A 19,732-nucleotide genomic window follows, 5' to 3' on the forward strand; every position below is an offset into this window, starting at 1 on the left:
GGCCTTGTGAGACCTCAGTGTAGCCCCAGCAGATGCCACCTGGAGCAGAGGTGCCCTGGGGGAGGGCAGGGAGGTGTCCCCTGAATTCATCTTGTGTCACCAACCCTGACCATGGCACCAGCTTCCTGTAAAAAGAGATGATTAACACTCATCTGAATTAAACCCACTGCCGTGGTGTGGGGGGAAGGCGCTGCTGCACCCGTGGGATTTTCTGGGTGGAAAATTTCAGCTGCTTGAGGTTCCTGTCTCTGAACAGTTTCTGGACTTCTGACACCACTTTATGTAACCACTTTTCCCCTCAGGAGCTAAAAGTGACTCTGCAAGGGGGTTGGACAGGGCCACCCTGGTCCCTTCCCATGGTGGCCAGAAAGGACCGGGATGGGCTGTATTCCTGCAGCTGGAAGAATTCCCCTTATCCTGGGAAACCCTTGACTTTTCTCCCCAGTGCAAGAAGAGAAGTAAAATAATTCCAGAGAAGCATCTAAAATGTTCTGCAGGTGCTCAAGAGGCATCAAATCCAGGTGCTGTCACATGTTTGTGAGTTTTGGTGACGCAGGGGGGAGAAAGCCAAGAATTACATTTAAAAACAGTTTTAGAAAGTATTATTTTATTATATACAACAGGAAATATAAAAATAATTATTTTTTGTCACTGTGAATGTACTTTGTGGTTTCCATGAATTATCAGTGCTTGCTCAGCCATCAGGCACTGGCTCAGATTCCTGTAGGGAGGAGGTGGTGGAGTTTTCTTTTATTATATGAAAATGTTTTTGAAACGAAAACTAACTTCTTGTGTTCTGACACTCTCTGGGTTTCAAATCATTTTCCTACAATGTGTATGTCTCTTATATAAATTATAAAACAACATTTGCATAAATAAAAAGTGATACTGTCACAGTATTTTACACTTTCAAAAGTAACTTCTCCAATGTTCACAGAAAAATAACATTTCACAAGAAGGTGCAAATGAAATACCAAAGCCAAGCCCAAAGTCTCTGTGGTTTGAATTTAAAGCAAATATTACTAAAAAAATCCCCCTTTTTATTAAAAAATATCCCCCTTAAAAAAAGACCCCTTTGAGCCTTTCTTAAAAAACTCTCCTGGCACCTTTGATTTCGCTTCCAGGGAGTTCCCACTACAGCAAACTCTAGAAAGGTTTGGATTCTTTGTTTGAATCCTGCTGCTGTTAATGGGGAGTGGATGTGATGGATGTGGGTCAGTTATCAGTGAAATGGAAATAATTTTCCCCTCTTTTGGGAAAAGAGGGCCTGAAAGGCTTGATGGACACCTAGCTTAAACAAATACCCTCCAAGCACAACCCCATGGTTCAAGATCCAAGGCATGGCTCTAACCCTAGTCTTTGCATCCAGAAGTGGGAACTGATGGCAGAAAAATAGTGTGCGGAAACTTCACTGACTGTGTGATTTGGGGTGATGCCATTTGCTACACCCCCAAAGGAGTCTTCATTAATTATTTAAATGGGAAGTCTGTTTGGGCCACCTTCTGCTCTTCACTCCGTGTTCAGTGTGGCTGGAGCAGGCTCTAGGCTCTCTCTGGAGAATCAGTCTCTGCTGAATTGTCTTGTGCTTCAGAAACAGAGAATATTGTGTCTTCTGGTACTTTTTGGGATCAAAGCCCTTCTGCACAGCAAGACCCCAGAATCCTTGGCTTTTTCTTGCTGACCAGGACACGTCTGGGTGATGCCGTGGGTGACAGTGGGGCATGGTGTCACCCCTCCCATGGGTCCATGACCTCCTGCTGCCCAGCTGAGGAATGGAAATGCTCCTATTCATCTTCAGTGAAAATTTGCAACTGAAGTATGAAATCAACACATTTTTGGTCAAGTTTGGGTTTTTTTGTGGAGGGTTGTTTGTTTATTCCAACCTTCACCAAAGCAGAAGTTTGAGTTGCTGTTCTCAGTGTCCTGAGGGAAAAATATTGTGGCAAAGGCCAAAATTTAATGAATACTGGAAGTGCTGGCAGCTGTTTGGGAAGGGCAGCTCTAGTATTCTGTGGTGTCCTCCCCAAGCACATCCGTGGAATGCTTCCTGCCATAGCTGAGGTGCTGGAGCTGGATGCTGTCCTGCAGATCCTGCCTGGAGAGGCGTCTCCTGAACTCATCCGTGGTGAAGTAGTAGATGATGGGATCCACGCAGGAGTTGAGGCTGGCGAGGCACAAAGCCACGGCGTGGAACACCGAGATCTGCACACAGCCCTCCTGGATCTGCCTGGTTTTCACGAAGAAGTCCAGTGGGAAGCTGATGTGATAAGGTGCAAAGCAAATCAGGAACACCAGGGCACAGGTGAGGATCATCTTTAAAGCCTTTTTCTTCTCACCCAGGTCCCGGGAAGCAGAGTGCTTCTCTTTTAGTGATAAGATTGTCTTCCAGGAGCAGTACAGGATGATGAGCAGGGGTGTCACAAACCCCACCAACTCCCCTATGGTCATCAGCGTGATGGAGGTGGGGAGGTCAAGTTTCTTGATGGGAAGATCCACAAAACAGGCATTTTTATCATCCTGGTGCTGCATCCTGAGGAGCGGGAAGGGCAGGCAGCCCACACAGACCACGACCCAGCCCACGATGCTGATGTAGACATCACAGACACGCCTGCAGTCACTGAATTTGAAGGGGTGCATGAGGAACAGGTACCTCCTCACGCTGATGCACACCAAGAAGTAGATGCTGGCGTACATATTGACGTACTTCAGGTAGAAGCAGAGCATGCAGAGACCTCCTCCGAACTCCCATGTGCTTGTCAGGTAGTAAAAAATCCTCAGGGGCAAGGACAGCACCTGTGATAAGTCAGCAATGGCTAAATTGATCATGAATATCACGGCCCTTTTAGTCTCTTTCATGTAGCCATAGAAGACCCACAAGGCCAGGGTGTTCCCGATGAGCCCAGGGATCAGGATCACCGTGTAGGTGATGGCGTAGTAGGGCTTGAGGTCTGGCTCGCTGCAGTTGGAGCTGTTGCTCATGGTTGTGCTCCAGCTCTGTGCTCAGCCCTGGCATCATAACATGTCCATCCCACCTGTCCTGCAGCCAGGGTGGCCCCAGGGAAGGAGGAAACAGGGAAACAGTTCCTTTGTTTCCAAAGGGAGCAGTCCAGCCCTGGAATCCGTCTGGGAGGTTCCAGTCACCGGTTCATCATGCAGAGTTTTGGCATGGGAAGAGTTAATTCCAGTCCTGCCCTCATGCCCTTCTCCTGCTCTTGGTCAGAGCTGGCTGAGGTCACCTGCAGGATGGGCAGGAGGGATCCAGACCAGGAACAGCATCACTGTGTGCCCAAGTGGACAATTCCTCACCGGAGCTGTATCTCTGTCACCTTTTGGGTGGCATTTCAGCCTGTTCTCTCAACACAGGGGTTCAACAACAGATGCGGCCCCGCAGCTGGAAGACAGAAAAGTGCAGCTGGAGCATTGTTGGGACACAGGGGAGGAACAGAGCAAGAGTTATGGGAGAGCTGGAAAGAGCTGGAGCATCTCTCCAGCAGAAACCTGTGTGGATTAAGTGTTGATCAGCTCTTCTGCAGCCCAGCAAGCACCATGCCCTGTCCAGTGGAAGTGCAGAACCACCAAGGAATAAATAGAAATTGTGTTCATTTTCTGCTGCAGACCTGGGGGTGCTGCTCTTCCTGTGTCCCAATACGTGGTCAGTGCTGAGATGCTCTGGCAAGTGCCAGACCTGCCTCCCTCCCTGGGAATATTCTCGCCTCCCAAAAACTACTGAGGGGAACACTCCTCTGGCTTCCCAGGAAGACCCTCAGAACATTCCCACCCTTCCCAGCTGCATGTGACAGGAGGAAATATGCTCCTCATGTAACCCATGTGCACACAAACCTTTCCCCCTAGTGCAGCCACTACCTCTGTGTCCTGGTGTGGAAGTCCTAGGTCAACTTTTGGTTTGGTTTTCACCAAACCAGGGTCAACTTTTAAAATTTCACTTTTAAAAATAGGACATAAACTGTCCTTTGCAGAGCTACCTGCATTTGATCCAATCTGAATTTTTCACAGCTCCTTTTTCTAAGCCTGTCCTTGCCCACCGTGCACATCTGGGGCTGCTGGTAATACCAGAACTGGTACTAAGGAGGATGGAAGCGGATTTTATTTAAAATTGCAGGTCAAACAGGTGATGTTATCTGAATGTGTCAGACACAAAAACCTCAGCCAGATCTGATAAATCTTGAGGAAATTCAGATCTCTGCCCAAACCCTCTCAGGTTTGCCTTTGGCTTCCACATGAAGAATTATCCTGCAGGTCTAAGAGGGAGAAGTTTGTAGGTACCAACCCAAATGCTAAAGGCACATTTACTTAATTTAAAATGTTTTAATTTTTTAAATTTATTTTTTAAATTTAAATTTTAAAGATAAAATGACTTTTAAAAAGATCTGCTGCAGTCCCTGCTGCTTTTTTTCCAGTGCTTAGGTACAAAATGTAACACTTATTCATGACATTCAGCACTTGCTGGTGTGGTGGCACCGGAACTCTGAAGTCGTTTTGGGTGGAAACAGAAAATCTGCCACAAAAGGAAATATGTCTATTTTTGTATTTTCTCTTGCCAAGGAGACTGAGATGTCTTCCTTCCTTCCTTTTAAAGAGGGAGCATCTAACTCAAACAGTGGAGTAAAATGGCTTGTGAAATGATCCTGTTGTGCTTCAGAAGTGACAATTAATTTTTTTTTAAACAATTTTTCTTATTAATTTTAGCTAGCTTGTCTCTCCTCTCCTGTAGGCAGGAGCTCCTGTCACCCACTCAGGAAGATTCAATCATGTTCCTTTTCCTCTGGCTGTATTTTCCAGGTGGGAAAACCCACCTTAACTTCATCTCTGGGCCATGGGACACACAGAGGGAAGGACAAAGTGCGTCCCCAGCCCTTCTACATGTGCACATTTTATTTTTCCTGCTGCCCCGCAGCTCCTGTCCTTCCCCATCCTCATCACACAGAAACCTTCCTGGAACTCCATTCCCTGCTCCCTCCAGCCTGGCCCTGGGGCAGGGAGGCATTTGCAGAATTTTCTGGCTCTCCCTGTGGCATGAGGGGTCCCCGAAGTCCAGGTGAAGGTGGGGAGCAGTGAGGGGGCTCAGCCAGGGCACCTAGAGGCACTGGGGAGCTGGAGAGGGGGTGTAAAAACTCAGCAATGTGAGAAACGGCGCTTTGGAAATCCCAAACAAGCAACATCACGGAGTTCAGCCCCATGTGCTGTGTAAAAAACCAGCAGGATGCTAAAAACATCTCCAGAAAGAGGAAATTTAGGTTTGCATGCTCTGTGCTTGCTTCCCTCTCACTGTGGGGGGGGTGGGTGAGAGACTCTTCACAAGCACAGCCTCCTTCTCCCTCTGAACAGCTTTCCCCCCTAATTTCTCCATGGTACCCCCCAAATCAGCCATGTTGGAGCACTGGATGAAGATTTGTACCTAACGAGTCAGAGCAGCAGGTTAGAGTTGAAGCCAGCCTAAAATCAGCTTATTAGAGTTGGGTACGTCCTGGGTAGAGAATTTTCCATGTGCTGGAGGACAGCCAGGTATCCATCTGCTCCATGAGAACACCTGCAGGAGCTGGGGGTGTGGGAGCAGCCCCTTATCCTGCTCACAGGTGGGTTCTGCCCCACAGCCTCAGCAGAGCTCATCACCCTCGGCAGTGCTCAGGTTCCTCACCTGAGGCTGCTTAGAGATGTCCAATGTGGATCCTTGTTAGCAATTCCTGGGGGCTTAACCCACAGCAGCTCCTTAACCCAGCTGGGTGTGGGAGCTGCTCTGAGAGCAGCTCCTGGCTGGGCTTGGTTTGTGGGTGCTGTCCCTCCTGCTGCCTCTGCCTGGAACCCTCTCAGGGCTGGGATCTGCCAATTCCTCCTGCTCCTCCCTGGAGCCAGGTGATGGATCAGCCTGGATGGATCCTCCACCATGCCCTGCTCTTGCTGCTGGCCCAGGTGAGCTGGGGGCTGCTCAGGTCTCCTCGGGTTCAGTCTGGGGATGTGTTTTAAGAGCACATAAAACCTGTGACAGAGCTGACAGAAGCACAGCAGCAGCACCCTGGTGTCCCCTGCTAACTTACCCTCCTGGGGGAGCTGGGCTGGGCTGTGCCTGGCCCCTCTCTGGTGTTTTTCCTTCTTCTCCTCCACGACTTAAAATAAAAGCAGAACATGCACAGGGGAAACATCAAGTGGAAATTCAGTTTCCTTTGCGAGTGAAGGAGGGGTGAGGGTGGCTCAGTCCCTCCAAAGGGACTGAGGGGAGGGGAGAGCTGGCCCAGGGGTGGTCTGGGCTTCTCTCAGTGTTCTCTGTTCTCTGGCTCACCTGAAATGCTGCTGTCCTGCTTTGGCAGGAAATAGAATTTACAAGGTATTAACTGAAAATAGAAATGCTAAACCCAGAAACTGAATGTTGTACGGCTTTTTTTTTTTTTTTTCTTTTAACAAATGACAGAAGAAGAGGCTTCTCTGCCTTGTTTCCTGGTAGGTATTTGGGATTGATCTCTTTCTCCACCAGAGCAATGTTGCCCCTTGCTGTGCTAACTAAATTCTAAGAATACAAAAGGAAAAAAAATAAATGTTCTGGTTTAATGCCATGTGAAATACTCTGCTTTTGCCTTTTAATCCTCGTGAAAGCTCATGTCCTCCTTTGTTAATATTTATCCTGGTTAAGAAGGGAAAATAACCTGGAGCAGCAGTGTTGTGTGTTAGGCTAATCCCCCACTCTCCTTCTCCCTTCCTGGCACACCCTGATGTCCTTGGGAGATGTTTCTGGCACCAAAGTTGTGAGTTATCCCCCCAAACCATCGACACACAGCCCCCAGGGATGCACAGCCACGTCCCTGTGCTATGATAACCCTCTCCTCTTCCTCCCTGGTTCTTCCAGTCAAATGGAAACCGGCCCATGGAAAATCAGCGTGGTGCCACTTGTGAGGAACAGATCACTTGGGAAAATTCATGGGACAAACCCAAGAGGGAGACAAACCCAAGGAAAATGTGGAGCAGTGGGAATCGGGTCAGTTATCTTCGTGCCGGGGGGATGGGGCTGTGTGGCCTCAAAGGCCCCTCACAGATGGGTCCCATCCCAGGTAGTGCTGGGTTTGCAGGGGCTGAGAATGGCTGGAGTTGTGGTTAATCCTTAAAATCAGCTGCTCACTCAGTGATAGCAGAAAACCCAGCTTGAAACTTAGAGGCTGGGTGTTATAGCTTCGGCCATCCCCCTCCTCTCACTCGGATGCTCAGAGCATCCCGTGGGCACACACAGCAGCTCCTCAATAAATGAGGTATTATCTCCTTACCTATAGCTGCGTTTATCCTGCATCTCCTCCCTTCCACCTATTTACTGTGGGGGTTACACCAGGTCTGTGGTGAAGGCAGGACCCCCCTGGCTGTCCCTGGGCTGTCCCATCCGCTCTCAGCACGCCCGGCGGAGCCGCACCAAATCTACAGCACAACAATCAAAAAAAAGCCCAATTGATTCCCCCCCTCCTCAGCCTGACCCGAGGGTAACCGGGACAGAGGAATCCCGGCCCTACCTTTGCTGTCCCGGAGGCTGTCCCGGTGTGTCCCCGCGGGGCTGCAGAGGTCCCCACGGCGGGTCCCTCCCTCGCTGAGCAAAGCAAAAGCGCAACTGGCGGGGAGCGGCTGCGCCGTGGGGAGCGGGACGGGCACGCCGGGGCCCCGTGGCTGCGCTTTGGGGTGCCCCTGCCCTGCATCCTGCCCGGAATCACCCGCTTTCCCCCTCTTCTGGTGCTTGTCACAGATGTTTGTAAGGGTGCTGATGGTCTCGGGGTGTTTTGGCTGCTGCCGCGGTCTCGGGGTGTTTCGGGAGCTGCCGCTGTGAGGTTGGGTGCCACCCCAGTCGCTGTTCCTGCTGCCAGGGGTGGGGATTAGGACTTCTCAGCTCCTGGGGACAGGGACCTGCTGTCAGAGCCCCTCTGTGAGAGATGAGGAGCTGAGCCTGAGGGAATGAGAGGATTCGTCAATTATTTTCCTTCCCCAGCTTGTTGGGAGAGGCTCCTTCCCTCTCACATGGAAGTCTGCACCCCTGTGCTGCAGTCCTTGCTCCCAGTGATTTGGGGGACTTTAGGGTCCCCCCGAAGCTGATCGCGGGCAGGTTTGGGCTCCCCAAAAGCAGCGAGTTCTCCGCGGTCATTATTATCTCATTCAGGGGATCCCCCAGCTCTCAAAGAGCAAACCAGGGTGAGAGCCAGGGGCTCCTCTTTCTCAAGCGTGTCATGAAGTGGTGTCACCTACGGCCACATTCCTGGGCCATCGTGGTCCCCGGCCATCGGCAGAGGGCAGAGCTGGCCGCGCTTTGAGTTTGAAAAGCAGCACTTCCCTGCTTATCCAGCGGAGGACTCCACCTCAAGGAACATCAACAGGAGTTCTTGTTAAGGGGGCAGTGACGCAGTTGGTTAATTTGAAAAAGTGACTTTGCTAACCATTTCCAGAGAAGTTCTGCAGAGATTTGCAACTTTTAAATTTGCATTATTCAGTTTTCTTACACATCTTCCCAGGAGAACAGCGTACATATATATATTAAATTACACCTGCTACTTTAAAGCATAATTGATTTACTCATATCACAATTCCAGCTTAGGGTTTGTAGCTCTCTACACTCCTTTTTATGGTGGTTTGCAGAAGGTCAATGGCTCTTACAGCCTCGCAGGCCTCAGGGTTTGTCACCCTGTGGTGGCCCAGCCCCTCTCGAAGGCTCTGTGGACCACACCTCCCAAAATTGCAGCTGTGTGCCTGTTCCAGCAGCTGATGCTCCTGCTGGTTAAAGCCTGCAGCTTTATTCTGAAGCTGCTGATGACTTGATGGGCTTTCCTTAATGTGGGAGCCAGAGCTTTCAGCGCTGTGGGATCTTCTCTGCAGAGCTGTCCCTTGTGGTGCAGGGCTGGGTTCTGGACTGAAATTTTTGGGCTGGGGGTTTGGGGTTTAGTGCTGAAAGGTGGGTCCTTGGTGCTGTGGCCTCACTGAGCCCTCAGCTGCTGCCTCAGCTCGCGTCAGTCCTGGGCTGTTTCCCTAATTTCGGCAGCATCTGGGATGTGAAACTTCCCCAGCACCTCCCACCAGCTACCTCTGCCATGCTCTCATTTATTTCCTCTCCCTCTCCCCAAAATTGTGTGGTGACACCCAGCGGTCCCCAGGCTCTGTCCCTGCTCCACCAGCACTCTCCTGTGTGATCCTGCCATCTCCCTGCCTCCCATGAGGATTGAGGGGGATGGTTTGGAGGTGACTTTAATAAAGCTGAGGCCAGTCCCAGGAACCGCCAATCCCTTGTGGTTGAGCAGCACCTGGGCTTGGGCTCCTTTGCTTTTCCCACTCCAGCATGTGATGAATTCTCTGTTTCATGACCATTTCCACAGCAGTCAGCCTGGTTATGGGAAGGCAGAGCCTGAGTTTAGGGCAGGGAGTAGGGAGGTTTTGTTTCAAAACCACCTTGCAGAGCACCCCCAAAATCCTGCTTTGCTGCTGCCATGCTCCATGTGCATTGCCACTAGAACCTATCCCATTTCCCATCACTCCAGGAGCATTCCTGAGGTGTGGGTTGGGAACTGAGGGTACCTGTACCACCAGGCAAGTTCCAGTCTCTGCGTTCTGCTGTCCCTAGGGACAACCCTGGCTGGACCTTCCAAACCCGCTGTACCTGAGGCCAACAAAAATCAGAAGGTGTTGGAGCTGGGCATCAAATCAAAAAGCAATTATTTTACAGCATAAAGTAAAATTTTAAAATTGTATTTTTCTCTTGTATTGATTATATTTTCTTTACTTACATTCATATCTTATAAGATTGGGAAGTTCTCTGTTTATCTAAGCTTGTGCTTCGTGACTTTGTAGGTGCTCCTACAGAGAGAACCAGCTGAGGTCTTTCTGACCTGCACTGCCAGTCTTTATTGAAATAATTCCTGGGAAGAGGTTGTCTGCCTGCTCTCCACATGGCTGGGGCTGTCCCAGGGGAAAGGAGTGTGTCTGCAAAGGGGGAGCAGACACAGGTCCCTGGTTGCAGCTCCCAGCATCAGCAGGGCTCATGTGGAGCCAAGGGTGCAGCCATGCTGCTGACACCAGGCTGAGGGCTAAAAAGGGCTAAAACCTGTTGGATTTCCCTGCTCTATGTGCCTGCAGCAGGGAAATCTCTTTAAAAACTAAAAAAGTCTCTGCAAAAGGAGCATGGCTGGGCGATGGCGTGGCAGCGTCTGCCAGGAAGGACGTGCTGGCTGTGCAGGGATGAGGCTTTGGCTGTTCCTTGGAATGCTGAGCACCCTCCCAGTGCTGAACACTGCCATGGCATCCACACAGAATGCCCAAATCCTCTCCCCTGTGCCCTGAACAGGATCCTGGATCAAGGGAGGGGTGATGGACACACGTGGGGCTGTCACACAGTGCTGTCCCACCACACCCCAAACTTGGGCTTTTGTAGGGTGTTACTGGCTGAGCACATTAATCAAAAAAATTGGATTGGGGTCTGATGAAATCATAGCTGTCTGGAAAACGGCTCCCTGGCTTGGAGAACCACTCCCTGGCTTGCCTGGGTTTGAAACAGCAAAATTTTCTTTTGCTGTGTTGGTGTTATGCTCAGGATTGGAGCTGTTGGTATTTGTTTCTTTGCCAGGGACAGCACTTCCCCTCTCCAGCATGAGGTGGGTGGGTGGAGAAGCTGCCCCTTGCCAGCAGTGGTGCCAAAACTCAGGAGAGGCTCAGTTTTGAGGGCTCAACAGAGGCTGAGTGGTTTTCCAGAGGCAAAGTCAGTTTGGGGCTGGACTGGGAGCATGTGGTCATGGAGGGAGGATAAAGGTATTTTTAGCAAGGAGCAAAGCAGCTCCCCTCCCTCCCTGTGGGGCCCTAAAAAGTGTCATGCAGGGGACAGCTTGGATACTCCCAAGTACTGCATAATTTTAGGGATATGTAAGTGTAGTTTAGACACGATCTTGGGAAAAATTTTTCCCTGTGAGGGTGGGGAGGCCCTTGCACAGGGTGCCCAGGGAATCTGTGGCTGCCCCTGGATCCCTGGAAGTGTCCAAGTTCAGGTTGGAGCTTGGAACAACCTGGGCTAGTGGTAGGTGTCCCTGCCCATGGCAGGGGTGGGGTGAGCTTTAAGGTCCCTTCCAACCCAAACCATTCCATGATGGTCCTACGACTGATAAAACAGGAGGCTGGCAGGCATTGGAAGAGCAGGAAGCACCATTTGTACTGGAAAAGGATGTTTCTTCAGGGATTGATTTACAGAAAACCCAGCAAAATCCTTGCTATCTGGAGTGTCCAGCCCAGCAAGGGATTTTTCTAAGGCAGGCACAGCCTGAGGGAAGGTTTTCTGTTGACTCTCCATGGGACATTAGTGAGAGTTTTGGATTTGCTTTTTCCTGTTCTCTGTTTGGAAGGGGCAGGCTGTGTTGCAGAAATGTCAGAAAAGCCATCTGAAAACAAACTGGCAAAGTCCCAGTGGGACCTGGAGCTCCTGGGAAACCTGGAGCTGGTACTGCCAGTAAAGTTGGAGCCACAATCCAGGATTTGCTGCTGCTCACAGGTGCTTATAAATGACCTGTCTGTGGTCATTCAGGGCCACCTGGATGTCCAGCCCAGCTCCTTGGGGTTGTGCCATTCCCAAAACACTCAGGAAAAGCTGCAGTCCTGGTGAAGATCCTGCTGGTGTGGCTTGTCTTGTCTGTGGGAGCTGCCCAGAGCCAGTCCCAGCATCGGTGAGGTTTTCTTGGATTTCCTGTTTTGCCTCCACACTCTGCTGGGTTTGGGCCATCTGAAACAGCATTTTTCCAGCCCTGAAAGCTTTTTTTTTTTTTTTTTTCCCCAAGCAAACAAGGAAAACATGGCCTTTTGTTATTTATATTTTTTGTGAGAGGAGGAGGAAAATTGGGACAGAATGGGCTCCAGGGCAGAGGCTTTTCTGCCTGCTCCTGGGGTTTTCTGCCTGTCTCTGGCACACTTTAAGTACCAAAGCAAATTCCTCCAGTTTGTCTGCATCTCCCATCTGATCTCCCCCATGCAGCCTCAGTACCCATTCTGTGCTCCCCAGAAACACTGCACGGAGTGGAAATGTGAATCCAATCATGGCAAAAGCTGTTTTCTATCAGTCACTCTCTGCCTACATTTACTTTAAAAATTCCCTGTAGGATTTTTGGGAGGATGAGACCTCAGAACCCCTGCACTGGCCACTCTTAAAGGCTTCTCTGAGCCCCAGACTGGCATGTCCCCCACAAATCATGTCACTGCTCTGAGAGCAGATGTGGGGCATAATGAGAGTATTTCCAAGCACTTAAAATAATACTCCTGAAGCTCAAATACACATTGGGATCATTTTATTTCCTCGGAGTTTGAAGCTTTCAGGATGTACTGGAGTCAGTTTTGTAAACTTTCTTTACAGTACCCAGTGAGGGTTGGGATGGTTTTTGGTGTTCAAAGCAAAACTGAAGGTTTGGATAAGATCTTCATGTGCAACCACACACGTCAGCAACATGACAAATAACACAAGACTTCCAATAACAACACAAGATACACCAATGACAAGTCCCTGTTTTTGCAGCTCACACCACAGCTCTGTGAGTTCATGTGCCCTGGGAGGTGTCACATCTCCCTCTTTGCTTGTGGCATAGCTATCATAATTTGTCTTCCAAATATTGATCCCCCATAATCAACGAGCACCTGTGGCTCCCAGGAGCCAGGTGGATCGTTCTGCTCAGCTCTGGGTGCCTTTTCCAGCAGCGTGAGCTGAGCCCAGTTTGTTTGAACCCTCCCTTATAACACTGATGTGATATAGGCTAATACTTTCTACTTGGTTATAGTCTTGCAGTCCAGATTAGGCTGGATTGAACCCAGGTGATGGGTTTCTGTAGTGGAAAAAGGTTCTATTTACGTGGAGATAATGAACTGTCCTGATCCCCGTGTGAGCATGGTGGATGCTCCAGGTGATGCTGGCTGTAGGTACCCAGCATCAGGGCCAACAGCCCCAGAGGTGTGTCCCTGAGCTGCTCACTCACAGCTCGAGGTTCAGAAGGATTCCCAAAAATGGCAAATATGCAGAAGCACTGAAACAGCTGAACTGAGGCACCTGAACCCACTGCAGTTCACCACAGGGGAAACTTTGGCACCAATGATGGCTTTTGAGGGGATAGAAGACAACAGTCCCCAGCAGCAGCAACACAACCAGCAAATCTTTTGGCATCATGACGTCCTTATGGATGAGGTCCTGGCCTCTGTGGCACACAAGGACAATTCCAGACAGATCTGGAGAGTAGAGCAGTCTTCACTGCAGGTCCAAGGAGCCCCTGCATGGACAGGGCTGGCTGATGCTCACGAGATGGACTCCAGCAGCAGCTCATCGGGTGGCACGGCAGGGATGTCCATGCTGTTTATTTGGCCAAAGAACTTGGGGAGAGACCAGAACTTGAGGCGAGGGAGATTCCTCTTCCTGACACGGATGTCATGGGCGGTGTCGGTGCCGGAGGCACTGCTCCGGCGGGGCGGGAGCCGGGCTCTCAGGGCCACGCAGCCGTGGCGCAGCAGCTGTGCCTGGAACTCGGAGGTCATGAAGTAGTAGAGGACGGGGTCCAGGCAGCAGTTGAGGCTGGCCAGGCACAGGGAGATGGGGTGGAAGCGCAGCGTGCTCCGGTGCACGGCGCAGTCCTGGATGACGTTCTCGATCACCATCATGAAGAAGGGGAAGTTGATGTGGTAGGGGGTGAAGCAGATGAAGAAGACGGCGGCACACATGAGGACCATCCTCAGGGCCTTCCGCTTCTCGCCGGCGTCCTGCAGCGCCGTGGGGCCCTCCCGCAGGGAATGCCACATCCTCCATGTGCACCAGGCGATGGTGCCAAAGGGGATGACGAAGCCGAACAGCTCCGCCACCGTCACCAGCGTGATGGCGGCCCCCGGGCTGAGCTGCTTCACGCCCAGGTCCGAGAAGCAGCTGTTGATGGAGTTGGACAGGGCTGGGCTCCTGACGATGATGAGGGGCAGGCAGGCTGCCCCCACCAAGAGCCAGACCAGGGCGCTGATGGCCACGTCGTAGCGGCGCTTCCAGCCCTTGGCTCGGAAGGGGTGCAGCAAGAACAAGTACCGCTGGATGCTGATGCAGGTGAGGAAGCAGATGCTGGCGTACATGTTGAGGTACTTCAGGTAGAAGCACACCTGGCACAGGAAGCTCCCGAAGGGCCAGGTGTGGTTGATGTAGTAGTAGGTCCGCAGGGGCAGCGAGAGGACGTGAGCCAGGTCGGCCACAGCCAGGTTGACCATGAAGATGACGGCTTTGCTCTTCCTGCTGAGGAACCGGCACAGGACCCACAGGGCAGCACTGTTGGCCAGGAGCCCCGGGATGAAGATGAGGGTATAGGTGGTGGCGTAGAGAGTGGACTGGAAGGACATCTGGGGGTCGGAACAGTTACCGGAGGACACGTTGCTCTCCATCCTGGCCGGGTCTCTTCACTCATGGGGCGGTCACGGCAGGGGGAGGGGTTCTGGAGTGGGTAAAAAGATGCTGTGAAGCCAAAAGCTCTCCAAGGAGTAAGCCTGCTTTAGAACAGGAGTCAATTGTGTGTAGGTGTGTATGCAAGCCAATGTGTGTGGTGGGATGGGTGACCCAACTCCCAGAGAGTGATTTCAGGCATCCTCCACCCTCTCCTTGCAGAGATGCTCTGCGGGATCTCGTGAGATGCCCCAATTACAGTGAATACCCTGAGCTCTGTAACATCCATCTCTCGATTGCCAGAGAGCTGCTGCAGCTCCTCAGGTTTTCCAGGACCACTTTTTTTCATCAAATTTTCTATCACACTCTGTCAAATTGCTCCTCTACATCTACAAGCAATTTTAGCTGTACTGTAAATAAATAGGGATTTGAAATGGATTTAGGTGCTGTCTTTGCAGATCCATGCAGGGATCTGATGTGAATCAGCAGCAAAGGCAGTAATTAACATCCCCAGGCAGCTGAGGCCAGGGGAGTGCTGCAGACATATCCATCAGCTCTGGCTCCAGAGTTAAGGCTGGATTTATAAGTTAATAAGTGGCCAAACACACGCCAGCTGCTCTGCTGGTTCTGCTAACTCAATTCCGCTACTCCTGGCACATTGTGCAGGCATCGTGCTGGAGCAGCAGGAACTATCCCTCAGCAGCAGGAATTACCCTTCAGCAACTGCTCAGGACATGCAGGGAGATAAATACAACTCCCTTCTAGTTGAAGTAGAAATTCTTCTCCTCCATTTACCCATCCCAGCTCACTCAGTGCTGAGGGGATTTATTAGGAGGTCATGGGGAGTTCAGGTGCTCCTGCTGCCCTCTGGAGAGGTGATGGATTTTACCATTCATGAGCGGATCCCGTGGGAAAGAATCTGTTCTTTTGGGAAGCAGGGATTTGGCAGCAACATGATACAAACCCAGGGGCTGCAGCATCGTCTGCAATGAACAGTAGGATTTGCCCCTTGGAAGTGGAGCCTGTGAGAGGTGGGCAGCCTGCTCTGCCCTTCCCTGCCTGGAGCTGGGGCTGGCAGAGCCCCCAGCACCTCCTGTCACTGCCACCTAGGCCCTCATCAGTGGTAATTAATTGAGAAGCAGCCAGAGTGCTGTTTCCCAAAGCCTGGTGTTCGTCACAGGAATGGATTTCCAGGAGCAAATCTATCCCCATGCATCAAGGTACAGGTTGAAGTCTCCTCCATCCTGCTCCTCCTCACCTGGGCAGCTTTTTGGTGGGGTTACCACGTTTTCAGATTCAGGAGAAAATCATCATCTTAGATATTTCATATTTTTATGTGCAGATAAATATCTAAAATACAGCCCCAGCCTCTCGGCTGGCTGCCCCTCAGCCTCACCTCTGATGGAGCAGGGTGAGTGCTCACACCCTGCTTTCCAGAATGAGCCTTTCCCAATCTGCCTTCTTGCTTTTCCTTGGTTTTCCAGTGGAACTAGGGCTGCTGAGGGAATGTGCCTCTCGGTTGCCGACTGTGCCAGAGGTTTATGACTGCCCCAGTGAGCTGGGAAAGGCAGGGGAGAGGGGACATCGGTGCTGAGGGAATACTGGGAAACAGCTCCTTGGTCCCTGCAGTATTCCTGTGCTCCTCACCTGTCCAAAAATCCATGAGAGACTTGTGCCCATTGCACTCAGTCTGTTTAACCCAGGGAAAGGAGTGGCAGGACTTGTCTTCACATCCGTGCAGAAAATAGAGAGGGAAAACTGTGGGGGAGCATGGGGAATGCAGCTGTCCCACCTCCTGTCACAGCTGTCCAGTGACAGAGGTGGCTCATGGAAAGGGTCACAGAGCCCCTGGTATCCCTGCCACACAGCTCAGCCCAAATCCTACACCTCTCGTATGGGGAGCCTCCCTGCTGGTTTCCTCCATGATTTTGACTTTCCCTGGGAGCACAGGAGTGCCTGTTCCTGGTGGGAGGGCTGGGTGGCACACCCAACACAGCTTTGGGTGGCAGCACTTTGGAGGGCACTGGCAGGAAAGCAGCAGAGATCCCCACCCTGGGCTGGGGTCAGGCCAGGCTTGTTCACTACAACAGTTCCTGGGAAGGTGGAGTTGTAAATTTTTTATTGTTTGCCAGTTTTCCCTTTGCTTCCCCCTGCTTTGCTGGTGGTGTCAGGACAGAGATGCTCCTGTGGGTTCTGCCTGGAGTTTTGTTCAGTGCCTTTATAAATCTTCTATAAAATATTCCTGTCGTTCTTTGATTATCTTCCCATTTCATCCACACATGGATTTAAACAGAGACAGGAGCAGGGAGTGTGTTTTTTTTTTTGTTTTGTTTTTTTTTTTTTTTTTTGGCAAAGCTGAGTTTTAGTCTGCTGAAATTCCAGAAGGGAGCCCAATATCAGTGCCCGAGGAGTGAGAGCAGTGATTGTGGATGCAGCCCTGCCATTCATTAAACATCAAATAACTCTGAAGTTAATTAGGAGGCCGAGGCAGCTCTTGGAGCACCCGGGGTTGATTTTTGGAGTGTTCCTGGAGGCGAATGTGGCTGTCAGTGCGGGAAGCCGCCCAGCCCCTGTGAATCAGCCTGTGCCCCACCCAGCCCCACACCAACGGAGTGTTCCTGAGTTTACTGCTTCTGATCCATTGGCAAACACGCCCTCATCTTTTCCATGGGCTGCTCAGGCTAAAGCTGAACTCCAGGCATTGCTTGGGAGAGCCCTCCGAGCTGGGGGATGGGGTCAGAGCTGCCTCCCTTCAGTGCTGGGATGCTGGAGGGAAAAGCAGGCTTGGGAAAATAGTTTTTAAAAAATAGTAAATCTACTTATGGCTTGAAATGAGGTCTTGGTTTAATAGTGGAGTTTTCTGGCCCTGGGGTCGTAAGCAACAATTTTGTTTGTTTAATCTAGGCACTAATAGGAAATGCATAAATAGAGCTGGTCGGTTACGGCAGGCTCTGTCAGTAAGGACAAAATTAAGGTTTTTCAGCTAAAATAGCCTCTCCCCACATCCAGCACCACACCACTGACTGCCCCAGGCACCGACTCCCCTCACCCACCCTCGGAGACAAATTTGTGGGCACAGCAGAAGCGGCTGAGGATGTTGCACCAGCTCCTGCCTGATACCATCTCTTGAAGAACTACAAAGAAGTGATAAAGTTGCTAAAACTCAGTTTCAGTCTCCTGAAGAAAAGAGCAGAAATGCCACTCACCTTCCTGTGCTTCCCATGCTCCGGGGGGGTCATAGCCGTGCTAGCGAGCAGAAGCAGACAGCGTCCTGCTTTTATTTCCCACTGGTTTTCTCAGCAATCCCAGCGCCTCCTCGTTTAACTTCCACATGTTTTCAGAGCGCTGGAGTCCTGCCGGCATCTGCAGCCCGGTCCAGTGGCTGCAGAACAGGAAATCCTGTATTTTGTTTCTCTTCTCCACACCAAACGTGTGCAGTTAATGACGTTGAAGCCGCTGGGAAGGCGATGATGTCATTTGGTGCCAGTGCCCTGGGATGGAGACCACGGGTTTCTGTCCCCTCTGGGCACAGGGGCTGTGGGAGGGCATGGTGCCCTTCCCTCCTGCTGCTCCTGCTCCTCTCTATGGTCACTTTGCCTGGGAAGAACTGTAAAATACAGAAGCAACCTCCCAATAAGTGCTCGTTGAAGGAAAACCGAGCGCTCTGCCAGTGTAAGTTACTGGAAGGGAGTAATTTTCCCTCATTTTCTTGGAAGCTTGGTTAGCCTCAGACTATCAAGGCTGCAGGCTAAAGCTGGAGGGTTTGGACTTTATTCTTGAAATAATGTGATGGTTTAAGGTGGAGATTTTCCCAAAATACTATTGTTTAAACAACCCATAATGTGCATCATTCCCAATATTCTTCTTTAATTCCTTTAATTCCCTTCCTTGTTTAATTCCCTTCTTTTATATATGCATATATAGAGAGTTTTCAGCTGTTTTTCTGCCTGCTGAGCATGACCTCCTTTCTGCATGGCTGAAGAAGTGCTGTAACTTCATGGTGTGACTTCTTCTGAGCTGCCTCTTTTCCAGATGAGCAGTTTTACCTGATACCCAGGGTCACAGCTCACAGCCCAGGGCTTGTACAGATAATTTGGCTGTTGGCAACCTTCCCTTTCTGGAGGTAATGTAAAAATAGAAATATTCTTACCCTATTTTTTGTAAATGGTTCTGTGACCTCACAAAATTAATGAGAACAGAACTGTGGAAGAGAAACAAAAGGAGGAAGATCTTATAAACTTTAGTTACCAGCTCAGGGGCTGGGATCAGGGGTGCATCAGAGCTCTGCCACCCACTCAGCTGCCAGGTCTCCTTGTGCCAAGAAATCATGAATCTGAGAGTGATTTGGATTGGGGACCTTTAAAACTCTCTGAATCCAACACCCCTGCCATGGGCAGGGACACCTCCCACTATCCCAGCTTGTTCCAAGCTCTGTCCAGCCTTGGACACTTCCAGGGATGGGGCAGCCCCCGCTTCTCTGGGCACCCTAAATCCCCATGGTTCTCATCTCAGAGGATTTGGGAGCTGCAAGAGCTGTTTGTCATTCCTCTTTTTCTTCCTGTGCATCTCTTCCAGCAGCTGGGGCAGATCCTGGGAAGAAGGAGCAGCACATATGTGTTTGTGGAGCCCCAGAAGGGCTGTGTTCAGAGGCCACAGAAGGGAGGCTGGCACTGTGCCCCATCCCTCTCCAGAGGGCAGAGGTTAATCCCAAAGTGAAGGGGCTGTTTTATCAGGATATCCTGCCTGGGACATCCTATTTCTGTGTCTGCAGCAGGGTATCCAGCCATCCCTGAGCCCTATTTTTAGGTATTTGTTTCCAGCTGTGCTGCTGGGGAAGGAGAGATCAGTGGATGTTAGACCCAAGTGAGGGGTTTGTAACCAAGTTGAGCCCTTCCTCTGCTCCTTGGCTTTTTGGAGGACTTTTGCAGAAGATCATAACATTCCTGGTCATGAGAAGCTGAGGGATTGACAAACCTCAGGCCTCATCCTTCAACACAACTGGATCAACTTCTCCATTCTCCTTTCCACTTAAGCCATGTTTTTGTTTAGCATTTCTGTTTCTCTGGCTCATCCCTAATGCTAATGTGCCTTTCACACTTGGCAGTGTTCTGCTTTGAAAGGCAGAAGACACAAAGGAACTTTTAAAATAACTTTTTGAATAACTGTGAGACTTTATCTAAGGCCTCCAGATAAAGGTTTCTTCTCCTCCAGCCTGGTATCCTGTGGGCAGGGGGCCAAATGCAGATGATCAGCATCTCTCAAGCGCTCAGCATTGAGAATATCTGACAGGATGCACCTGAAGGATGTATGAAAAGCAGGGGGAGGAGGAGTTTTGTTCAC

At 50.6% G+C, this 19,732-nt stretch overlaps 2 protein-coding genes across 2 annotated transcripts; both read right to left on the minus strand.

Annotated features, from left to right (window-relative positions):
- Positions 1-377: 377 nt before the first annotated feature.
- Positions 378-7,830, minus strand: GPR174 (G protein-coupled receptor 174). The gene is made up of 2 exons (XM_063421629.1): positions 7,506-7,830; positions 378-3,391 (listed from the first exon to the last, which is right to left on the minus strand). The coding sequence occupies exon 2, from the start codon at positions 2,977-2,979 to the stop codon at positions 2,002-2,004; it is 978 nt and encodes a 325-aa protein (XP_063277699.1). The 5' UTR covers positions 2,980-3,391; positions 7,506-7,830; the 3' UTR covers positions 378-2,001.
- A 4,454-nt stretch (positions 7,831-12,284) lies between these two features.
- LOC134563586 (putative P2Y purinoceptor 10) lies at positions 12,285-17,807 on the minus strand. Its single transcript, XM_063421625.1, has 2 exons — positions 17,599-17,807; positions 12,285-14,444 (listed from the first exon to the last, which is right to left on the minus strand). Exon 2 carries the CDS (start codon positions 14,392-14,394, stop codon positions 13,279-13,281), a length of 1,116 nt encoding a protein of 371 aa, XP_063277695.1. The 5' UTR covers positions 14,395-14,444; positions 17,599-17,807; the 3' UTR covers positions 12,285-13,278.
- Between the last annotated feature and the right edge of the window lie 1,925 nt (positions 17,808-19,732).

The sequence above is a fragment of the Prinia subflava genome, chromosome Z (assembly GCF_021018805.1).
Source record: "Prinia subflava isolate CZ2003 ecotype Zambia chromosome Z, Cam_Psub_1.2, whole genome shotgun sequence".
Lineage (NCBI taxonomy): Eukaryota > Metazoa > Chordata > Aves > Passeriformes > Cisticolidae > Prinia > Prinia subflava.